General features: G+C 43.8%; 1 protein-coding gene across 6 annotated transcripts; it reads left to right on the top strand.

Annotated features, from left to right (window-relative positions):
• Positions 1 to 1,527: 1,527 nt before the first annotated feature.
• ATG16L1 (autophagy related 16 like 1) lies at positions 1,528 to 22,463 on the top strand. Of its 6 annotated transcripts, none has more exons than XM_008644415.1 (19): positions 1,528 to 1,609; positions 2,642 to 2,735; positions 4,939 to 5,044; positions 6,501 to 6,574; positions 6,764 to 7,015; positions 7,896 to 7,961; positions 10,193 to 10,279; positions 10,991 to 11,047; positions 11,237 to 11,284; positions 11,981 to 12,083; positions 14,074 to 14,179; positions 14,299 to 14,369; positions 15,920 to 15,991; positions 17,957 to 18,077; positions 18,918 to 19,023; positions 19,527 to 19,676; positions 20,077 to 20,124; positions 20,492 to 20,593; positions 20,992 to 22,463. In XM_008644415.1, the coding sequence occupies exons 2-19, from the start codon at positions 2,713 to 2,715 to the stop codon at positions 21,083 to 21,085; spliced, it is 1,686 nt and encodes a 561-aa protein (XP_008642637.1). In that variant the 5' UTR covers positions 1,528 to 1,609; positions 2,642 to 2,712; the 3' UTR covers positions 21,086 to 22,463. The 6 variants fall into 6 exon arrangements, with proteins under 6 accessions (XP_008642637.1, XP_017581578.1, XP_008642645.1 ...); XM_017726089.1 differs by having other exon boundaries at positions 10,190 to 10,279; XM_008644423.1 differs by lacking the exon at positions 11,237 to 11,284.
• The last annotated feature ends 959 nt before the right edge of the window (positions 22,464 to 23,422 follow it).

The raw sequence follows: 23,422 nt of genomic DNA, 5'->3' as shown, positions 1-23,422 counted from the left end.
AGTCCAAGACAAAAAGCGTTACGAGTCCTGCCCAGTTTCAAATTAAATTACACTAATGTGGTTACCTAACACATTACTTAGGAAGTCAGGCAGTTGAAAGTAGAGCAATGGAGCGAGTTGTTACGGATTTTTACATTTGCCAGAGAACATGTGGCTCCTTTGTGAGGCTGGGCAGGAGGTGGGAGTGCAGGGAAGGCTGCACAGAACCTTCTGCCATGTTCCAAATTAAGTAGTTTTTCCTAGAAAGCCTCAAGCCCCATTTCATTTCACCACCACCCTCCTTGAAGGCTGAGCTGGGGCTGCTAAGCCTCGAGAGGGGCCCTCAGCCCTGGGTGTCCCTGGCTGCAGGGAGGGCTCAGGGCAGGCCCGGGCTCTGCTCCGGGGCCCAGCAGCGGCACCAGAGCCACGGGCAGGGCCTGAGCCCGGCAATTGCCCCGCACAGGAGGCAGAACTGCTGCCCTGGGCAGGGCCCAGCCCTGAGCAGAGACCAGAGGGGCTGTGGGGTCTCCTCACGGGGATATTCCAGAGCTGTCAGGATGTAATCCCGTGCCCTGAGCTCTGGGATGGCCCTGCTGGAGCAGGGAGGTGGCACCAGGTGCCCACTGTGGTCCCTTCCAGCCTGACCCATCCTGGAAATCTGAGATTTCTCAGTAGGGCAAAAAGAGTTAAATCCCATAAAAAGCAGTGATAAAACCTCCCAATACTCCGATCTTTTTTGTGGAATCCCTCAGCAGACTTTGCCCCGAAGCATTGGAAGAGCTTCTCCAGATGCTTCCATATCCCACTGAAATTTCAGACACTTAGAAGTACATTTTACCTTCAAAAGGAAAATATTACAATATTTCCGTTGTATTTTATCACTATTTTAATGTATTTAATTTTCTGTGCTCCTCTAAAAGACTGGATTTTTGTTGATGGAGGATGTCAGTCTGGGGTTATTTAATCTCTAAAGTTATGAAGGGAAAATAACAATAAAAAGTCACAGGAGAATAACAAATAAAGCTTTTATGGGGAAGATATTAATTTAGAAATATTATTTTTATTCAAACAATCTCACCTGAAAAAAACTTTACCTGAGTAAAGTGTAAAGTGAATGTAAAAATGGACTTGAAAGAGGAGCAGAAAACTTCATAGGAAATAAAATTTCCCTAAGGAATGTCCATGACCTTTTTCTGTTCTGTATTTTGGACTGGGTGCCCAGGTACTGTTTTCTGCTAATAAATAATAAAATTGCGTTTTCATTTCTATAACTTCAAATACAGAAGACATTTCATAATCCATGGCTTAAAAAGTGCTTCAGGACTAAGCAAAAGGCAAAAAAATTCTGTAAATATTTTGGGACTTGAAGGAATGTTGTGGTTTTTTTAGTCCCTCCCCGTCCCCTCTCTTAAAATAATTAAAAACAAAGAAAATAAAGCCATAAACAAAATGAAAATTTAAATGCAGAGCAAAAGTTCTGTGATGGTACAAAGGGAAAGGAGAACAATAGGAAATAAAAGAGAATAAAAAGGACATTTTTGATGCCCCCCCTGGAAGCGGCACATCGCGGAGGAGCTACGGCGGCGGGACCGGCTGCAGCGCCAGGCTTTCGAGGAGATCATCGCCCAGTGTAAGCGGGGCCCGGCGGGGGCACGGCCGAGTAGCGCTTCTCCCTGTCCGATGGCCATCAGTATCTGCGGGGGGACTCTGCTCTATGGGGAGGGTGTGGAGTTTTCCTCGTTGCAGATATTCCAGAAGTGGGTTCTATCCGGTTCCATGTGCTCAGAGCTGACCCTGCTTGAGCGGGGAGGTGGGACCTGGTGACCCGCTGCGCTCCCTTCCAGCGCGAATCATTCTGGGATTCCTCCTTTTCCTCAGAAATGGGAAAGCCGTGGTAGCACAGGGTCCCCGGGGCCTCGCCCGACCCATTTCCACGGGACTGTTTGGGACATGTCTGTAATAACAGGAAAGCTGGCATTTCTGCTTTTTCGAGGAAAATAAGTGGTTGTTTCAGTTCTCTCAGAGGCTGAAGTGCTTTGTGCCCTGGACGAGATTGAATGTCTGAATTGTCTGCACAATTCCTGCCCAGTTGCTTGTGGAACCGAGAACAATGGTGCTATTGACCCTGCTCATGGTCTTTTGTAAAATTTGGAGCTATCCAGGGGCCAGCACTGTCTGTCCAGGGCTTTCCTCCCTGCCCCTCTCCTGCCTCAGCTGTGCCAGGATGGAAGGGGGGGGTCCCACACACTGTGGGAGAAAGCAAACAGTCCTGGGCAGGACCCTGCAGAGATGGGTTTGGCCTCTCTGCCAGGCCTGTTCTCCTGGTTGCCGTCTTTTGAGGGGCTGTAAAGAGTCTGAACTTTGAACTCTGTCTGTTTTAGCAGACAGCAATGCACCTGAGCAGTCACTCTCTCTTTATTACGCTTTCATAAGACCAATCCCACAAAGCATCTGGATTAATGAGGAGTTCCTGGGGTTGTAGGTGGATGGTGCCTTAACCTGTTGAGATCAAAGAGGAGGGAGAACACACTGAGGTGGTGGAGGCTCATGTAGCATTTGGCTGTGTCAGAGTAATTAAAGGGACTAGATCACAGCTGGCAGGAGAAGGTGGGAATCTGGATTTGCTTTCTGGTTCTCATAAGTGCACTTTTTGCTCCTGCAGATAACAAGCTGCTGGAGAAGTCAGACCTTCATGCAGTGCTGGCTGATAAGCTTCAAGCAGAAAAATATGACATGCAGAGTAGACATGAGTCCAGGTATGTAACACTCCTATTTCTCAGCAGCTGTCTGTTGTGCGCCTTGTAACCTAAACCACTGTTTGATGCCTCACACAAACAGCTCCTGCATCCCTACAGTGACTTGGCACACAACAAGCTGGAATTCTGTTGGATTAAAAATAACTTACAGCTGTGTCTAAGCCTGTGCTAAAGTTACAATATGTTTAGAATGTGCAGCACAGAAAGGTCTGGCCAGGTTTGGGAAGGAAACTGATTTATCACAAGCTCATGGAGCAGAGGGGGACCACAATGAGCTGCTGCATCTGGTCTGTTTGCCTGCTCCTCCTGATGAGTATGGGATGGTGTAATAGCTTAGTTTCTTTTGATCTGTGTCATCACGTGGAAGGGGAGAACAGAAATAAACCATGATTGTGAAGTATTGGTCCTAAATAAGCACCAGATGCCGAAAGGAAGGTGTTTTCTGCCTGCTTTTTAGTAGGATTTCTTGGGAAGCTTCCTCCCTAACCTGGGAGTAGCACTCTGGTGCTGCAGGCAGGGGTTGTGCTGCTGGTTCTGCTGGTGTTTGACTGCACAGCAAACCCGTGTGCCAGAAGTGTCCCTTGGACAGCCTGTCTGTCCCACAGGTGACAACTGGCAGGCTCTGCCCTCAGTGTACCTGAAGAGAAGGCAGGGCCAAGGAGCTAAGAGTTCCTACTTCTGTAAGAATTGCTTCCTCTGTTGAAGTCCTTTTTGCTCTTGTCCTGAAACCAGAACCCCTCTACAGCACGGAACTGTATGAGCATGTCCAATTGGGATACAAAACAAATCAATGTAGCAGAGAAGGAAGGATGCCTGGGTTTACAGGAATTGCAGGCAAAACTCCAGCAGGCTGGAGTTAATACCCATGTGAAAGTTTTCAAAAGCTTTCTAATGGCTGCAGTTGTCTAGAACCATTTCAGTTTACGGGAATCATGTTCTGGTTGAATGCCAACTCTTAGAGATGAGGCTGGACTAAATGTGGGTGAGAAGAAAGGCACAGAAGCAGCATCTGGAAGTAAATGCTCAGCTGAACGCTGATACTGTGCTCAGTATATGGCAGGTCTTTGAAACAGAACTACTTTTCTAATCCTAGATAGCTGAGGAAAAGTGGTTTTACTTCCCTGAGGGCCAAGGAGTAGTATCTAGTTCTGGCTGTAGGGGTATGCATGGCTGGAGCTATAGGATGTGTTGGCTGTTACCACAGGACTTGGCTTCCTGTCTGTGTGCACACGTTTTTTGGAAATGCAGTTAGTGTAGCATTAGCTCACTGAGGGGTTGGTTGGTAATTTTTTGGGAAGAGCATTAGGTTACTGATACCACTGTGAGGCCTTTGGATGGATTATCTGTTTCCCTTTGGACTGTTACAACCCAAAATGACTGCAGAAAGGGATGCAATTACCTTGTTCTGTTTGTCTGATAGAACTGTTAAAATGATTTTTTTAAAAACTGTAATTCAAAATATAGCTGATAGTGTGCTCAGAGTCTGTGTGTGTATGTGCTTTAAAAAAAACTTGGTTTTCTCTGTTCCTGCCCCTGTGCTTTCAGAGACATGAGTGATAAATGTTACACTCCGTAGTTGTTTGGGGCGGAGGCTGATATAAATTTTCTGATATGTAGAAATTCAAGATTATCTTACAGTAATAGTGTTGAAAAACACAGTTGGTAACCACTTCAAAACTTATGCACAAAAAGTGTATAGTCAGGCCAATGGAGAAGTGACTTGTCACACCTGGGACTGTAAACCCAAGGGCCTGGGAATACACCCTTGGTTTCCTAGCTTCTGGTTCGGTACCCTCTCCAGACATCTTGCATCTTCAAGATCCACCAGCTCCCTCCAGAACAAATTGGGGTGGTAAAATATTTGTAATTGTTCCAGAATTTAGAGAGTGTACTTCTAAGACTCAGTTGTCTTCATGCAGATTTAAACAAAGGCTAGTTACCTTCCTTTGGAGTTTGAATTCTGGTTTAGAAATGTACAAAAAGTGAATCTAGTCCTCAGGAGGCGCAACTTTCCAGTACTGTGTGATGGCCTTTTGGCTGGTGAGGAGTGCGTGGTGTGGAAGCCAGCTGTGGCTTGGTTTGTTACGAATCACCTGTGTCCCTGGTGTACAGAGCATCCAAGGGAGGCAATGTCCGGACCCTGGCAAAGGCACAGAAGCAACTGGATTCTAGTTTGGGACATCTCGTCTCTTTCCAATTGCAGCCCAGGACATGATGGCACATGGAACGATGCACAGCTGCAGGAACTGGCCCAGCTGAAGATAAAGCACCAAGAGGAGCTGACTGAGCTGCACAAGAAACGTGGCGAGGTTGGAAAGTCCTCTTATGTTCTCTGTGGGTCCATATGTATCCTTTTGGGAGCCTGACCATGATTTTACCAGGCTCGTTAATTATCATTTTTTTCTGCTTTTGTCTAGAGCCTTTTTAAGCTTCCCCAGTTTTTGATTATTAAAATCAACCAGAGATGGGCTGGTCTGTAAGACTGTCACCAGGAGATGAGAGCTTACCTTGTCAGCATAGCATGATTTTTAAGTGCTGAATTTTCAGCTTCATTAGTAGGTTTTTAGTTGTATTAGAGGAGGAAGGAACTGATCTGGGCCACAGAGCTGTGTATGACCACTAGTACCTCAAAAGACTTAAAATGAGTGAGGCATAGGGGGCTGTGTGTGGTTTCACTGGTCTCACTTTGCAGCACCGCTTCTGTGGCAGTGGACAAAATAAACAAGCACCAGCCAAGGGTGAAAGAGCCATGGTGCTAGGCTGGAAAGGAAGTGCTGGTTCAGAGCCCAGGAGTTCTGTAACGATGAGACTTGGACCTGGAAGAGAGGAAAAGCCAGGGGGTCTTGGGTTTGTGTTTTGTGGGGTTTTTTTGATAAGGAGATATGGAAGCTTCAGCAGCACAACTGGGTTTTTAAAAGCACAGCAGTGGCCTGAATGAGTCCAGAAGCTGAATGGAACTGCACACTTTCATAGGGAAAAGGTGTGAATGACCTGGAAAATGCTCCTTTGATCACACCCTACTGAAGGTGTGGAGAAGCTCCAGTGTGAGCAATTCTGAGCTTTCCAAAGAGGAGACTGTTTTCTGAAGGAGGTGTGCACCAAGTAGTCAGGGCACTCACAATTCTTTCTTTGCTCCTAACCTCGTGTCCTAAAACCATTTACACAGGCAGCCACTCTTCCCAAAAATCAGTCTTCCTTCTTCCTAGGCAGCTGAGGCTGTGCTGCTGGCTAAGCTGTGAGCTGGCAGCTGCAGCTCGGCAGTATTGGCCTCCGCCCCTCTGTTCCCTGTGCTCTGCAGGCACTCCACCAGCAACTTTCTTTGTGAGAAAACTCTTGGTGGCACCTGTGTTCACAGTGTGAGCTGTGTGTCTCCTGAAATGGCTGTTGTGGCCATAACAGGGTGATTTGTTTTTTGGTTGTCAGTACTCATTTGTTGTTTACTTACTTGACAGTTCTCAGTTTCTGTATTGATTTTTCCACTACTAAAATTTCTTCCTATTGTACATTGTTTGATCTGACTATTAATGAAACTTTTTGAGGGAAGAGAGTGAGACATCAAAGCTTTTTGACAATTCATTTTTGAACGTGGATTCTCTGATTTAATGATCTGTAGCAGATCTGCCTAGAAAGCTGGGGTAAAAAAGACCTGAAAGGTGTGATCCATGCTTTTAATGCTAGATTAGTCTGTGCTTGCACTGACGGCTGCTCAGTGTGCTACCCACTGACATCCCTGCAGTTTGTAATGCAGTTTTCTCCTCTCCCCAGCTGGCCCAGTCTGTAATTGATCTGAACAACCAAATGCAGCAGAAAGACAAGGAGATGCAGATGAACGAAGCCAAGTGAGTAGGCACTGTTTTGTCTGTGACCAGACTTCTGGTGAAGTTCTTTATTAGAGTTATAATATTCTCTAGGAGTCTTAGCCCAGAGCTAAAAATGCCTTCGTGAGGCGTTGTGCAAACAGCGCAGGGAAGATGGCACAGGTCCCAAAGGAGGTCCTCATTGTTTTGTATGTTTTGTTGCCATTCCAGGATTGCAGAGTATTTGCAAAAGATTTCTGAACTGGAAACAGAGTGCCAGGAATTGCGTAGCAAACTGCAAGATCTTGAGCGAGCTAATCAGACACTGAAAGATGAATATGATGCTCTCCAGATCACCTTCAATGCCTTGGAGGAGAAACTAAGGAAAACTACTGAAGACAACCAGGAGCTGGTCTCACGTTGGATGGCAGAGAAAGCACAAGAAGCCAATCGTTTGAATGCAGAAAATGAAAAGGATTCAAGGTGAGATTCATGACCTCTGTTTGATAAAACTGAGATATTTTTCAGTTATGAGTGCATAGGATAAAACCAGATTTAGTTTTGACCTCTGAGATCTCTATTTTTGCACAAGACAGTGAGAGTCCAGAACTTCCTGTTCTTTTTTCCAGCCAACACAGACTGATGCTTTGTAAAAACATTTCTGTCTTTTAAATGAATAAAACATGTTCTTTTGTTTCTTCAGCAACATTTCACTGCAGGCTGAATATCAGAAATCAGATAGAAACTGGGGGGTTTTGCTGGCATTAGACTTGGACTTCTCTTGTTAATATTGCAGCTTATACTGCTCCTAATTTTATCCTTTTTTGACTTGACTTATTTCAGTGTTTTTTGCATTCCTCTAGAATGAGCATCTGCCATGAGACTGAGCTATGTAAACCTGATTGCAAAAATAGTTTGTATGGCTTTTTTTCCTTGCAAAATAATTTTTCTTCCGAATTGTTTCAGCTTACTTGCCAGCTGACGATACCTGGAGACCCAGCTATATTACAAGTCTCACAGTTACAAGCTGGCAGTTTTATATTAGCTTCACTAACATAATCATTCTTTTGGCAAGTTCTTGCCCTCCAAGCTGATCCGTATTCATTTGGATTATAAAGGGCCATAAACCTAGCCACTTTGCCTCATTGCCTCACTTGAGTGATCTTGTCCTTTGCTACTCAGAGTAAGAAAACTGCCTCTCCTGCTCAGAATACCTTGAAAAGCAGAATGGGATTTTTTTTTTTAAATTATTTTTTTTTAAAAAATCTTATGAAGCCCATCAGAACTGTGCAGGGTAGCCTTTGGAATGGGATTAAGGAAATGTTGTTTTTCTTTTTTAATAACCTTGGGTTCTCTTTCTTAGGAGACGCCAGGCCAGGCTGCAGAAGGAGCTGGCAGAAGCTGCCAAAGAGCCCTTGCCTGTTGAACCGTAAGCAGTCTTGATTTGTAGAGTCTCTCTCATCAGTTCATGCCTCAGGTTCATGTAGATGCATGATAAATGGTATCTTTTTTATTCCTAAATTGGGTGATGTAGAGGAGTGTTTAAACTTCTTGTATGAAGTCAGAAATGTGCAGTAACTCTCCCTACCTGAACTTACAGAAGAAGGAGCTCTTTTAGGACTGAAAATGGATGCTTGGACTGAAAGTCCCAGGAATGGTTCGTATGGTCAATAGATGTTGTTATAACAAATGTTTTTATGCTGAGATATGTGCCTTTGGTCTTTAAGGTAGTTTTTCATGAAACAGGGAAGCCATGAAACAATTGCTCTGGAGATGCCTGGGTTTTAAAATGTTACACTACGAATGTGCTCAAGGATTTCCTGTAGGAACAGGTACTGAGTTAATTAACCTGGGTGAAAATACATGGCTTCCATACTGGCAGGGATTTATTGTCTAAGGGAAAACCAGTGGAGTCCTTTACCTGGTAAGCAGAAGAGAAATCCCTCTAGTCCCTTGTCCTTGCCCTGCTGTGTTTGGCCCTGGGTGGTGTTGGATCAGGTGGCTGAAGTGGGCAGTGTGAGCTGTGGGTGCTCTGAGCTGGGCTGGTCAGGGTGTTTGTGTTTGCCCGGTCTAGAACAGCTGCACCTGATGCTCTGTTCCTGGGCCCTGCTGACTGGTGCCAGAGCAGCCTGCAGGCTTTTTCTGGAGGTCTTTTCTCTTTATGTTCACATACAGAGTCATCTTGAGTGCTGTGCTTGCTGCAAGGCCTTGCGCAGGACGGGAGCAGTGCATCCCTGTGGAAGGGAGGCTACGTGAAAGGCTGGGAGAGGGAGGAAGGGCGTATGGAAAGGGAGTATGGGACACCCTGTAGCATAATTGCTTCTGTAAACTACTCAAACTCTGCTGCAGAGGTGGTTTTGATTTCTTCTTTATGATTTTAAAATTTGAGAGGGTTTGTGCTGTGTAAATGTGCTGCTTACTGAAGGGAAAAACTGCACCATTTCGGGGGGGTGCCCTGGTATTTGTATTTACTTAAAATCACATTGTTAACCTGTAAAGTTCTTTTGCTACACGTAGTTTTAATAGCAGAAACCTTAGATTTTAAAAAAATAAATGTCGGCAGAACTTGATAGTATTTTATTGAAACTCCAGCCTCATACATTCAATCAGTGAGTATATTTTCCGTAGCCTTTTCATGTATACTCCCCTCCAAAATCTTAGAATTGAAAGTGCAACTGTGTTCTGAAATGAGGGGTTACAAATGGTCTCATCCTTTTAAATGCTTTTGCAGCTGAGTGTTATCTGGTGGCACAAATTGGTTATTTAAATGCTGAATTTAAACTTCTGCTCAGTCAAATAGCATTGGGTTGGTAAAGTGTGTTTAAAAATAGTTTGTCTGCAAAATCAGCAGTGGAGGAAAAATCATCATTGAAGGAAAAAATACTAGGCTGTCACAGCCCATGATGACTAATGGGGGAAAAATCTTCAGTGTTAGCTGAGTAATTTAGCTGGAATAATTTATTGTACATGTGTTGGAACCTCACACTTGTGTTCAGTCAACCACCAACACTTTAGTGGAGTGAACAAAAACTGCTCTCACACTTAATGGTGCAGCACCTGAAGTACAACAGTGTAGAAAGTATCAGGGTGTCTTTGGTGTAGGTGAAGCAGGAAAATTCAATCAAATTCTTGTGCTTTTTTTAACACTTGCTTGTTTTGAAACAGCAAAAAAGGTACTGATATCACCTATACTTGGTGTTGCAGTAACTCGTGTTTTTGTTGTTCTGTAACTGTTCCAGCAAATATCACTCACTCTGTAGGGAAGCCCTGCTCAGGTGTGGTGGGTTGTTTGTTAGTGCTACAGGCTGAAATAGGATGCCTGTAGTAAAGAGAATCTGGAAAGAAGGTCTGAAAACAGAAATAGGGGGATGTGGAAATCCAGCCCTGCTGTCAGTGAAGTGGAACTGGCAGCTGGAAAGAAAAAACCTGAAATTTAGTTGCTGTCTGTATCTGTTTTCAGACACTGCGTGTTGAGTTACATGGCTGGCAGTGGCAGCTGCATCAATCTGTGTTGTCTGGATCTACCTGTGTGTTGCTGCAGCTCCATAAACCTGGGGTGGGCTGGGCATGGACACTGACAGGCCCTGGAACATTGCCATCCTGTCAGTTCATGCTGTCAGTGGCTGATTGAAAAGGAGGTGTTTTCTCTCACTTCAGCAGGGATGATGATATCGAAGTGCTTGCGGATGAAACCTCTGACACAGCTGAGGAAACTTCTCCGGTGCCAGCTGTCAGCCGGACATCCAGGTGTGTGCCCAAGAGATTCTTGTAGCATGTCACTGAGGAGGAGCAAGGGGCATGGTAGAGCTGGAACTATGTTGGGAATGTAACTTAGGGTTTTAGTTCTCTTTAGGTAGAACACAGTTTAGTGCTTCTACCAGAGCAGTAGGAAACTCATGTGCTGGTTTTCCTTTGCTGTTTTAACTTAATTACCCCAGTGCCTGAAAAATATTTGTTTACTCTTTAAAATAAATGTTTAAATAGTTAATAAAGTGGGTGTTACAATGCCTATTGTTTTATGCCTCCATTACTCTACAAGATATCAATGTGACTTTGCAAATAGCTGGGTTTAGCTGAAATGCTGAAAATAATTTTCACCTAGATTAAATGCATCTTGTTCTTTCTCTAAAATAGCAGTGAGTGGAAAGTAAGAGGTAGTTACCTGAGATTATGGATTAATTTGGTTGAAACTTCAGACTTGGTAGACTGTTATATCTAAACCCAGCAATTCACAGGGTGAAGTTGAGGGACACTGAAGAAACTTCACCCACAAAACATGTTCTGAGTTGTAGTTACTGATGACTTTTGCACTGATGCCTGCCTTGGTGTTCTCTGTCTCTGGGCTGGGTCTGAGGGGAGGGAGTCTTTCCAGAGACGTGTTGCTATGAAATGTGTTTGTATTGATCTTTATGTGGAGAAGCTATTCACAAGGTTTAAACCTGTCCTCCCCTCCTTCAGTAAGCGACTCTCCCAGCCAGCTGGAGGCCTTCTGGACTCTATCAGTAATATCTTTGGGTAGGTTAGAACACTTTCACCTCCTTGTTTTGTATATTGGTTTCAATGTACACCAAAATCTTGGTGATGCAGCAAATATTTTCAGCCTTCCTTCTAGCTTCTGCCTTTCTTTTTTTTTTCTTTTTTGTTCTCCTCAACTTCCTGTTTCTTCCATCTTGCCGTGTGCTGACCTCTGACCTTTCCCTCCAGTCTGTCTGAGTCTCCCCTTTTGGGACATCAGTCTTCTGATACTGCCAGGTGAAAACATTATCCGCTCTTAGTCCGGCATGTGATTGTATTCCATTGAAGTAACATGGAACCCAGCTGCGTTGTGCTGATCAGATTCTGCAGTTGATAACTCTGGTTAGAAACTGTCTACAGTGAGAGAGGCAGTGAGCCCCTCTTTGTGGAGAGAATACATGGGGTTTGCTCTTACTTTCTACTGCACTTTGCCCCTTTAGTAGGGTTGTTCAAAATAAGTCATTGGGTTCTGTGCTTAGTATCCAGAGTGGAGCCACTCCTAAGCTAAGCTCTGCAGTAGGTGGATGTCTTTGCTTAAATGGAGCAGGCCAAGCTTTGGAACAGAGCATTTTGCTGCCTGGGATGTAGTGCTGCAATGGTGTTGAGTCTTCCTAGACATAACGGTGGAGCTGCAGTCAGTCCCATGTTTCGCTTCCTATTGAAAAAATTAAAACACTGCTCGAAAATGAGTTCAGTAATCAGTTCAGGTAACTTATGTGGTGAACTGTGAAATATCTAAAGCCACAAGTGAATGTAGTGTTATATGACAAATGTAATTTTTGAAAGATGGGATTAAAAAAAAGTTAAAAGCACCTTCCCCCATTTTTTACTTGTTGTGCAGAGTAGTTAAGTGACAGGTACAGATCAGGATGAACTCCAGAGAAACAGTGTTCATTTCTCATTTTAAAATGTTTCTGCTTTGTTTCATCTCAGGAGGCGTTCTGTGTCCTCATTCCCTGCACCCCAGGATAATGTAGAGCCACATCCAGGTGCCAGTAAAGAAGTGAGAGTGCCCACTACTGCCATATGTGTCTTTGTGAGTACAGAAGGAATTCTCTGCTGTGCCATTCTTTGTTCTGATTTTGGAGGAAGAGAATCCTCTATGTGGGAACCGATACCCTGAAACTTTCTATTAGCACTGCCAAACAGGAAGCAATTCTTGGTTTGGTAGAAGCATTCATTCAATTTAATTCTTAGCCCAAATGTTTTTCAGAGCCAGTGTGTTTGATGTCTGTCTTAATGAGGTCGATGATGACAAAGAAGTTTTCTGAGGGCACAGGGAAATTTCACCCCATTACCCTCTTGCTCCCAGCAGTTCCTATTCAATCATGCCATAGTAGAGCTGTGATTGAGGAAGAGATTGCTGACAGTTTGGGATTAATTCAGTTCCAGTTCTCCACAGTAAAGGGAGTTGTGGCACCAAATGTAATCCAACAGACCTGGTAAAGAGGAGCTCATGGTGGTGGGGTGTCCTCATTTACTGTGCATGATCAAAGGTTTTCAAGCTGAGACCTCCTTTGTGTGTTCTTTGGCCTCAAAAAGATAAACTTAAGTTTCTGTGCAGGGCATGGTCTTTTGACTGAAAGGCAATTGTCTTGTAATGCAGCTGCTTGTTTGAACATGCCTCTGGAGCTTTCTTGGCCACTCCAGAGCTGGATGTGGATTTTTCATGGGTATGAAATTACTTACTTTTTTTCATCCAGAGTATCAGTGTGGCTCACTGCAGCAAGGAGGCTTGTGTATTCTTGCCTGCCCTGTTACCATATTCTGTAGTGGAAGTCGTGGGATGGAGGGAGTAGCAGTGTCACCTCAAGTGAGAATAGGGTCATGACTGAAGTGGCAGCTGGAGCTGGCTTGAATAGGGGGCATCGGGGAAGGAGGTGTTAGGCTTGAGCTCCAGTGTTTTGAGCCCAGGTGGAGGGTCAAGACATGTCTAGGTCTGGCAGAGCCTTCCACGAATTAATGCAAGGGCTCTGTGGCAGAGGTTTGGCAGATGCAGGGAGCCGACTGGGCTCACCTCTGGAGAGTAGGAGGTGGAAAAGGTAGTCACTTCAGGAATCACTCCCAGGCATAGCTTCTAGGCAAGGCCTTTCACCAGTTTTGTTGTGAATGGCTTCTCTGTGTTTGCAGAAAGATCAGATTTGAAGTGTGATGAGCCTTAAATACGAGCTGGCAGACCCGTTCAAGGAACAAGTTCTGTAAAAATACAAGTTTCCAGAAAAGCTGGTTTGGAAAGAGAAGTAACTGAAAATACTTTAAAAAATGGTTAAGATTGTGGTGGTTATACTGTGTGGGTAAGTAGTATAAAGCCATGAAACTAATAAAGGAATAAAAAAGGAATGAATCTTAAAATTCTCATAGGTTTTAAAAGGTTAGGAATTCAGAACATTGAGCTGTCAGGATCAGGGGTGCTAGGGGCTCTGCATCTGCAGAGAGGAGGCACAGCTTAAGCCCAAGTCCTCAGCAAGCAGGTGCTGTCACACCTGTACTGGTACTGCTTAATCACCAACACACCCGGTGAATGCAGTGCATCTGCTGTGCTGTTTCCTCGCAGACCTGCCCAACTCAAGCCTGACTTGAGTGTTCTGTGGTTGCATGAACTGATTGGATCCATGGCTGTCTATGGACAGGTGGAACAATGAAAAGTTACTTTCTTTCTACAGCACATCACCTGTTACTGTTTTTTGTCCTGTCCTTTCCGTATTTTTTTTTCTGGTGTGACTTAAGAGCCTAAGCTTAGGAAGCATGGTAAGGCTTTTGGTAGTTTGTTATCACTGCTGAGTCCTTGCTGCTGTTTTTCTTGATGTGCCTTTATTTTTCCTTCAGATAAGGATCAGCCTTTTTGCTGTCCATACACCACCAGCCACAGCAGAGTTTCAGTCTGTGGCTGTATTTCCTATGTACTGCTGAAAGATGCACAGCTGTGATTCTGTGTAACCTTTAAGTTGTGTAGCTTTCTGGTCTGTGGGTTGTGGGTGTGTGCTAATTCCCTTTTGGGTGGCTGTTCTGTTCCTCCCCCTCCTCAGGATGCACATGATGGGGAGGTGAATGCAGTGCAGTTCAGCCCTGGCTCCCGGTTACTAGCAACAGGAGGCATGGACCGGAGGGTTAAGCTGTGGGAAGTCTTGGGAGGTAAACCTTTTTGTTTTGGGGTATGATGGGATGCTAAATAAACTTGTATTACGGGTCACTTTGTGTCAACTTCTGTTCTAATCCATTGCTCAGGTTTTTGTTCATCTTTCTCTGTGCAGATAGGTGTGAGCCCAAAGGTTCCCTCTCTGGCAGTAATGCTGGGATTACAAGCATAGAATTTGATAGTGCTGTGAGTATCCACTGTAATTTGGAATAAATTAATGGAATTATGGAATGTGGAATTATGGAATTATGTTGTTCTCTACTATTGTTTCCATTCTAATTGAAAAGTTACCTAAGAAATGAGTTAAAACATGAAAGTAGCTGGAAGTTGTTAAAATTGTACAAAAGATTTTTATTTGATAAGTTGCAGTCTGTAATTCTGATCCTTGCTTTACAATTCAGATGATGATACGTGGCTCAGACATTGGCTGTTACAGATTTTTGTTTAAAGTAAGAAATCAGTCTTCAGCCTTCCACTGAAGCTGGCATAACAGCACAGAAGAAGCGAATACACTAAGGCAGTATTTCTGTGAAGTTTTAATTCCATAAGTGCTTTACAGAGGTCTGTGATGAATAGTAAAAGGTCTGATTATCCTAAGACTTGCAGTTCCATGCCCTCTTCTCCCAGCAGTTTCTCCCCAGCCATGGCACAGCAATGGTGTGGCTGGCAGAGTGTTTGCTGACAGTGGGAGATGTGCTCAGGTCATGTTCACCTGGAGCAGCGGAGACATGACTGGGATCAGCATCCAACAGTCCTGCTTGAAGGAGTTTGGGGTCTTGGAGTGGTCTAACTGGACATGTGATCTGACTTTTCTGCTGAGACCTCTTCCATAACACAAAGCTGATGTAATTTCTGCCATTTGGTGATTCTATGTGCTAAATTATGGTGCACACCCAAGAGGTTCCTTCTTTTGGAAGCTGACCAGCTCATTAGAGATGTGCTGTTAATCTGCAGGAGAAAATAGTCCTGAGTTTGGCAAGTTGCTTGAGCACATTTGCAGTGAGTATTGCCTGGGTGAAATGCCAAAAGGATTACAAGGATTCAGGAAAGTCTTTTGAGATGGACAGGAGTGCAAGCATAAATTTTGTGGTGGCCATTCTCCATCATGGGTGACTTGTGGGAGCCCTAAGCCTAAAGCCATGAACAGGTCGATTTCTCTCTCCTCAGGCAGATTTCATTTTTGGAATCTTAGCTTAGTTAGAGTTCTAATGAAAATGGCAAGAATCAGGCTAATTCCACTCTGAGACCTGTCTAAGCAGCGGGAGTAGATGATGCAAGGCTTTTTTTCCCTTGGAAAAAACCAAAACAACACCAAAAAAAACCCAAACCAAAAAAAAACCACAACAAAAAAGGAAAACAACTCCACAACAGATGAGGGTAAACTAGAACACGTTTCCTCACTGCAGCAGAAGGGAAAAACGAATGTCCCTTTGCTGGTCTGGTTATTGTTTTAATTGTATATTGGTATACATTATTCTTGTTATAATAAGTACCTTGTTTTACTTATAACCATGATACTACAAACCCTCCCATTTTGGTGCGAAGCAGGTGCCATAGGCCTTTGGGAAGGTTACATTAGCTTTCCATACTGGCATTTGCTACTGTGGTTTTGATTTTATTCTTTTTTTCCTTTGGCAAAATAGCACTAATATGGTTTTAATGATTTACTGAACTATTTGAGTTTGGTTTGCATATTGACTAGCAGATGGAATTTTAAAGGAATCTTGTGTTCACAGGGTTCTTACCTCTTAGCAGCTTCAAATGACTTTGCCAGCAGAATCTGGACAGTTGATGACAATCGATTACGGGTGAGTCTTGTGAGGCAAAGCAGTGTGCAGGTTGTTTCTGTCTTGTATTCCCAGTTTTGTCTAATGGGGACATGGCAATTTTGGAACTTGGGCATTTACAGACACTTTGAACAGTTCTTTTTGTTGAAAGCTTCTTTATCTCGTGAAGGTCTTCACAGCAAGACCTAAAATGCAGTGTTGATCTCCAGCTCCAGTTATTGTGTATTCTCCCAATACAACCTCCCAGTTAGAAAAACCTTGCCACGTAAAGTGCACTTTTGTGTACTCCTCTGGGGAAGTTTAAATGCTTCTTAAGATTTATGGAGAGCCACCTCAATGTTTCAGCCTCACTCAAAGGAGGCTGCTGAAAAGGGCTTTGCAGAAGACAAAGAGGAGCTTTAGTTTTAAGTCAGGAGCAGCATTCTTGAAAAGGAGCCCTTTGCTTGGCTGTCCAAGGCAGCAAGCCTCAACATGCTGGACATCATCCTCAATGTCTTTTGACAGGTTCCTCCTTTCCTCTCAAATACTTTGTACTCATATTCTTCTCTAACACTTGGCTGGGATTTGAAAATTATCCTTTGATTGACCAAAAGTTTCTTCACAGCTTTCCAAGAGCTTTTTAAAATTGTCATTTCCTATGTACATTTCCTCAACTTTTTATTTTAGGAAGGTGCTACTTTGATGTTCAAATCTTGTGACATTTCAGTGTTGGTTATAACCAACATGCACTAGATGCACTATAGATGCACTATAATTCTCTGGGTAGTTCTCATTGTGGAGATGTCAGGTCTCAGCTAGGAAAGTGACGTCTCTTATCAGTTCTTTTGCACCTTCTCCTTGGCTGCAAAACCTACTACTGGATAATAGTGAATACAAGTTTAGCAGACAGATTACTCACTGCAAAAAGTTAGTTACACCTGCTAACATTCACCTGGCTTCATATAATCTTCCTGTAATTCTTTGGAGTACATTCATTGTTTGCTGAGATAAAACAGTGATCTCTGTTTCGAGTGTGAGCGGTGTGGACTTTTCATGGCTTGCACATAGGCAGGAGGCAGTAAAGCTGAAATCACTGTAAACTTTGCTAAAACTCCCTGCCTAAATGCAGATATCTGTGTGATGTCTGTGCAGCAAGGGCAGAAGAGATACGCAGAGTGAAAGATGGATCCTCCTTGCTGGAGTTTGTGTTCCTTTCCTGAGGCAAGGTGGTCTTTTTGGGATGATCTTTTGAGTTTGTGTTGTGTATCACGTTTGGGGTTTTTCCCCAAACCTTGCTCCCATTTCTTTCCATTCTTAAGGGCTTTTATTTTGTGTCTCCCCCAGCCCAGGTTGCTTTGTGTAATCTGATAATCCATTGAGTATTTTAAAAAAATATAACTGTATACAGAGATTTCTGTCTTGTTTGTCATAGCTCTTACTTTAGTAATTCATTATCTGTTTTGTGATTTACGGTGTAAATGTTGAGCAATTCTAAGTGAATGTGGCTTGTGCTGTCAGCCCCACAGAGCCTCCCTCTACACTTAGAGAAGCTGCTGCAGGCAGCTTTTCTGAAATGCCTGGTTGTCTCAGCTTTCAGGCTTTAAGGTGTAATAACAGTTGAGACTCGATACCCTGTTGTGTCCTTGTGGGAAGCTCTGTATGAAAGCAGGAAGGCACAATTTCCATTTTCAGCATGCTTTTACCCCTTCTCATCAATTTGTCCTGCAAGGCTGTGTTGCAGTTGCCATCTGTCCGTGCAGTGTAGGTGTACAGAGTGTTGAGGAAGGAGCTGGCAGGTTCCTGAGTAACTGGAGAAACTGCAGCCAAAGGTGACCTGTGTTTCCCAGCTCTGGGCTGGACTCTGTGATAATTAACCCTCCTACTCAATGTTGATCTCTGTTTAACTGTAATAGATGTTTTTTCCTCCAAACAGTACAGGAGACATGCAAATTATGATTTGAGCAAGTGGAAATACTCAGTTTCACCATGTCAATCTCCTGTCCACAGCACACCCTGACAGGTCACAGTGGTAAAGTCCTGTCAGCCAAGTTCTTGCTGGACAATGCACGTATTGTTTCGGGAAGTCACGACCGGACCCTCAAGCTCTGGGACCTCCGCAGCAAAGTTTGTAAGGAAGCCTAACTTCTGTCTTTCATTCATGTTCTGTGCTTCTGCTGAATGCTCATGGCAATCTGGCATCAGATCAATTACTGAATCTATTGAATCTTTTTGCCAGTATAAAACCAGAAAAAGCTAGCAGTCATCCCATTTTCTGTTATTCTTTCAGTAACTGAATTCTTTCTGCCTGTTAACCTGGAATAAGAAATCCTGTGTGTACAGGAAGCACTGTTAATTCTGTTATACTGAGAGCAGCTGTTTTTGCGAGTGTTCTTCGTTTACCAGTCTGGGGATGGGTATTTTAGTCTTCCACTAAAAACTTGGAGCCAGGCTGGGTTTTTAACCTGGAGGTGGATGGAAGTGTCTCTTGAAAACACACCAAAAATTTCAACATCTCAAATGAAGGAATTGCTAGGATTGAGGCTTTTCTTTGGGAGAAACACCTTATTTCCTTGGTTTTTCTCCTGTTGTGGGCTCTTAAATCTGCTTGCACTGAGAGAGCATTTGAGATTCAAAGTTACCTTGATACCTGAATTGCAAACATAGGTCAAGGAGACAGATTCATGTTGTTTAACAGCAGCACATGACATCTGGCTAAATATGAAATGGAAATGAAGCAGCTATCATGGGAACATTTAAAGTCCCAGCAAAGGAGATTGAGAAGGGCAGAGAGGTTGAAGACTTAATCAGGATTATTTTAAGACAGTTTGCCCTGTGCTTCTCCTTGGGCACTGCTCTGTGTGGCCACTGTATGTGGGGTGGGGGTTGTTTTAGGGGCTGTTTTCTGTCTCTATTTTCATCAGTTTGGACAATGTGAATTTAAGTGTCACTGTTTGTTCCTTCTTTTTAGGTATAAAAACAGTGTTTGCAGGATCTAGCTGCAATGACATTGTGTGTACTGAGCAGTGTGTAATGAGTGGACATTTTGATAAGAAAATTCGTTTCTGGGACATCAGGTAAAACTATTGTAGGAGAGCTTATGGTGTAGGAGTGGTTATGGGTTTGCTGTCAGGTTAATCTGAAGTAGGGAACTCTTCTTCCTGAGCTTGGCATCTGGGGAGACTGTTGTAAAGGTGGCAAAAGGCCATTAAAGAGACTTTTGTTACTACTTTTATGCTGTTTGGTATTACAGGTTTGGGATTTTGGGGGGGGGGGGGGATTTTATTTATTTTCTGAAAAGGCAGCCTGCTTGCTGGTAAATACTTTTCATTGGTCAGTACTTGCTGTTCTAGGGTGGGGTTGTGAGGAAAATAGTGTCTGTTAGCTGGAAATGCTATACACAAGGCAGGATCTAGCTTGGGAAAAAAAGAAAACGTAAGAATAAACCGTTAATCCTTTTTCTCCTCTTCCACATTGGGACACGTCAAGGTTTTGATGCACTGGTTTGGCTTCTGGACCCTAGTTCACTGCTTTCTTTTTCCTTCCCCTTGTTTTTTTTTTTTTCTCTTTCTGTCTGTAGGACTGAAAGCATAGTGAAAGAACTGGAGCTGCTTGGAAGAATCACAGCTCTGGACCTGAATCCAGAGCGAACAGAGCTTCTGACCTGTTCCCGTGATGATCTACTCAAGATCATCGATCTGCGGGTCAGTGCTGTCAAGCAGACGTTCAGGTGAGTGTATTATTCACAGGAGTACAGTCAATTTCAGAACCTTGTGTTGTGGGTTACCCTCAGTGCTGGAGTGGTTGTCAGGACCTCTGTGGAGAGAGCAGTCTCCTCGCTTTTTTTCTACCCGCTGGCAAAGTTCTCTAGAATGTCTAGAAATAGCAAAGATCTGCTCTAATGGATCTTCTCATGTGTCTCTTTAAAGAAGGCAGCTTGATTTAGAAGTCTGTGGTCTAAGGGAAAGAATTACTTCAGGTGCCATTGAGAGAAGGGTATATGAGAAACATTAATTGGGATAAAGGGATGCTGGAGTTTATTCTGAACCATGCAGAAATCCTTAATATTGTCTTTAGTAAGTATCTCTTCTAATAAATGAGCTAATGGTTATCTGATTCTAACTTTCCAGTGCCCAGGGATTCAAATGTGGCTCTGACTGGACGAGAGTTGTGTTCAGGTAAGTTCAGACATAAACAAGATACCTGATAAACCTTTCCCCAGCTAAATTGAGTGAGTCCTGATGCTTGGCTGCACTGGTCCCCAGTTACAGCTAGAAAAACAGGGGCAGAGTTTGTAATTTGCCCAAGGTTACCTCTTGGTCAAGCCAGAGTGTATCTGTAGATATTGATCCAATGTCTTGGAAAAGCTCTGATTTTAAAGTGCTTTCACCTCTTAGTATTAGCAGGTGATAACGCATAACTCCTAAAAGACTATTTAATGCCAAGCTGCTTGCTTAGGAAGTTGTGGGTGGAATGATGATGTGTGCTGAAAATTGCTGACTTGAAAATTGTTCTTTGCCCTCTGTGCCTTGTGTGATCCCACAGCCCTGATGGTAACTATGTGGCTGCTGGCTCAGCTGATGGGGCCCTCTACGTTTGGAATGTGCTTACTGGGAAATTGGAGAGGACGCTTGCAAAGCATCACAGGTGAGGGGAAGTGGGACATGCAGCCTAGGGTGGGGATCTGGGTTGTGGCTCTTTGCTGAGCTATGAAAAAGTTGGAGTTGTACAGCTTTGCAACTTTTATTGGCATGTGAAAATTATTAATACGCAAAGTCTTTGTGGATTCATGGCAGTACTCTCCAGGTTGAATTAGATTAGATTGTTATCTTGTTAAACTGAGATACAATTCTAATAAAGTGCATTCAATGTATTTTGAATAAATGGTACCTCCCTCAGGCTTAGTAAAAGCCCAAGATCTTGAGATCTGAGAAACTGGGGGGCTTTTTTATTGGTAATAAGAGTATTATAGTATTTCATTCCAGTGCTAAGTGCTGTTGTGGAATTCAGCTTTCTTGTAAACTTACTCCTGCCTTCCCTTTCAGTTCTTCTATCAATGCAGTCGCGTGGTCGCCAGCGGGTGCCCACGTGGTCAGTGTGGACAAAGGAAACAAGGCTGTGCTGTGGTCTGAGTTTTGACTGACGGAGGGTGAAAGGCTGTGTGTGGTGGTGCTGGTCTGTGGCTGCACAGCGTGGAGACCTGAGCCCAGATCCATCAGGATATTGACAAGCACATGGGCTTTGCTTTCCAGAGCGAAGTTCTAAAGCAATGGAGAAAGGAGCCCGAGTCAAAGACTTCTCACGGCCGTAACTGCACTGTGGCACTCGGGCTCAGCATGGAATTAGCTGTTCTGGATGGGGAATGCTACTTAGTCATGCCTTTACATGCAGTATCTATGCACCACATGGAGCTGAAGATACCTAGCGGGATTCCTCACCAGACAGCTGTGCCAAAATATCCTGTCACACAAATGTGTCAACAGCACTTCTGAGGTGGAAAGTTTGGAAAGAAGTCATTGTGTATGCTGACTTAAAGCATGTTCTGTCTCCTGTGTTCTGTTCTGGTGGCCTAGTTCAGGCATGGGGTGAGAAGATCCTGAAACACATCCTAGGCAGTTTGAAATGTTGGAACAGCTTTTAAAGGGAGTCTCCCATGGCTCTGACAGATCTGCCTTTTGAGTCATCAGCTCAGTTTGGATCTGTTCTGGTCCTGGCATAGGCTCTCCAGCACTGTCGTGTGAACCCTGTGTATCAATTCTTGAGGCAACGTTCTGTTCTTCGGGACTTCTGCACTCTTGTGTTGAAGAAGCTTCAACAGCTTGGGCATCACAAAATAGGAGGTTTTTAATCTTTTTATACCACAGAAAGTTTGGTTACTGGGCATGAAGAGAGAGCTCGGCTTGTTGAGGTTGTTGTAGAAGTTGTGCTGCGGTGATGAGGAATGTAGTAATCCTGTGATTTCAGTCCTGGAATGCAGACATTTGGTTCCTTTTTCTGTTCATCCGTCCTGTCCTGGCGGCTGTCAGTAGAACACAGGGGAGCAGTGGCATCAAATCCCAAATCCATTGTTTTGGTGCTGGCAATTCCAGGCCACTTGCCCCATTCTTGAGCACACGTGCAATATTCCCATTTGCTCTGTGGTACGGAGCGGTGTCTTGGCTCTGTCCCTCTTCTGGCACCCCAAACCATGATGTGACTGAGTGTGAGCTACCTGGCATATCTTTATCCAGCCAAACCTTTCCACATTGTCTGGGCCTCAAGACAAGCCACCAGCGTTTTATTGCCTTTTTATTTGCACTTTATTTTCTTCTTTCCCGATAGTGTTTTACTATGGAAGTGTGTTCTTTGGAGGGGCTGGGTTGGGAGAGCTGCTCTGACAGGCTCCCTCTAACCCAGCCTTTCGTTCAGACACTTTCTGCAGAGGGAAATTAGAGTATATGGGGCAAAGTTTTTATTTATTCAGCTGCCCATAAGAATTTGATTGTAAATAAACCTGTGTTCTGCTTTTAAAACCCCACACTGTTCTGATTCATTTATTTGTGCATCTGTGTGCGAGATCTTGTTTGGAATGAGTGCAGAGGGGAACCTGAAATGTCATTTCCTTGGTGAATTGTGGATTTGTGTTCACCCCCATTGTGGGATTTGGTGTAGAGGGGGAAAGAGGATAATGCTCTTAGCTTGGGGCTGGATGTCCCACAGGTGCAGCCTGGGCTTGCCCTGTCTCAGGAGTCCTGCCTTGAGACTGAAGGAAGTCTTGCCACATTGAGCAAGTGCCTCTGTCTCTGTCCTTGAAAGGTTGATGTGTTCTTGGATGTTTTAGATAAACTACTGAACTGAGGAAATCAGGATCTATATGTCAAACACAGCTGAAAATAGGCAGCTTTTTCTGCTGTGAGACTTCGACTCCCACCTTGTCAAGTTTTTAAGTCAGGAATAGGAGTTGCACAAAAACCGTGTTGAAGGTGTTGCTCTGGTTCCAGCTTCAGAGTAATGAAACAAAGTCTTCAGCTCTTCATTGTACAAATTTCATAACTTAAGAGCCATCACTGGCCACCCTCCTTCCTTTATAAGAAAATAAGCTTCTATCCAGCTCATGGCAGCGAGAACTGTAGCAAAAATGAAAAGTTGGCATCCTGAACTGTTTTTAAAGGCAAGATATTTTTTCTTCTGCCTGTTGCAGTGGCAGATAGTCCTTGAAAAGGCACCTGCTACTAGTCCAGGTGACCTTGCTTACTGCAGGAAAGCAGATCATGAAGTGGCAAGTCAGCATGATGAAAGTTTATTAAGAGATTAGCATAATAAAAACTGCAGGACTGCTGAAGAGGATGAGAATGGGTTTAGGATGTTTATAATTTAGGCTGCTACACTTGTGTTTTTCTACAGCATGGCCACAGATCTTACACAAAGGGCTTTGTTTGGCCCATTGATGCTGGTATAAAGCAGGTTAATAATGCTGAAGGATAAGGGCCAGCTAGC

Source organism: Corvus brachyrhynchos, unplaced genomic scaffold (genome assembly GCF_000691975.1).
Source record: "Corvus brachyrhynchos isolate BGI_N302 unplaced genomic scaffold, ASM69197v1 scaffold450, whole genome shotgun sequence".
Lineage (NCBI taxonomy): Eukaryota > Metazoa > Chordata > Aves > Passeriformes > Corvidae > Corvus > Corvus brachyrhynchos.
This window is presented reverse-complemented; position numbering and strand designations above follow the sequence as displayed.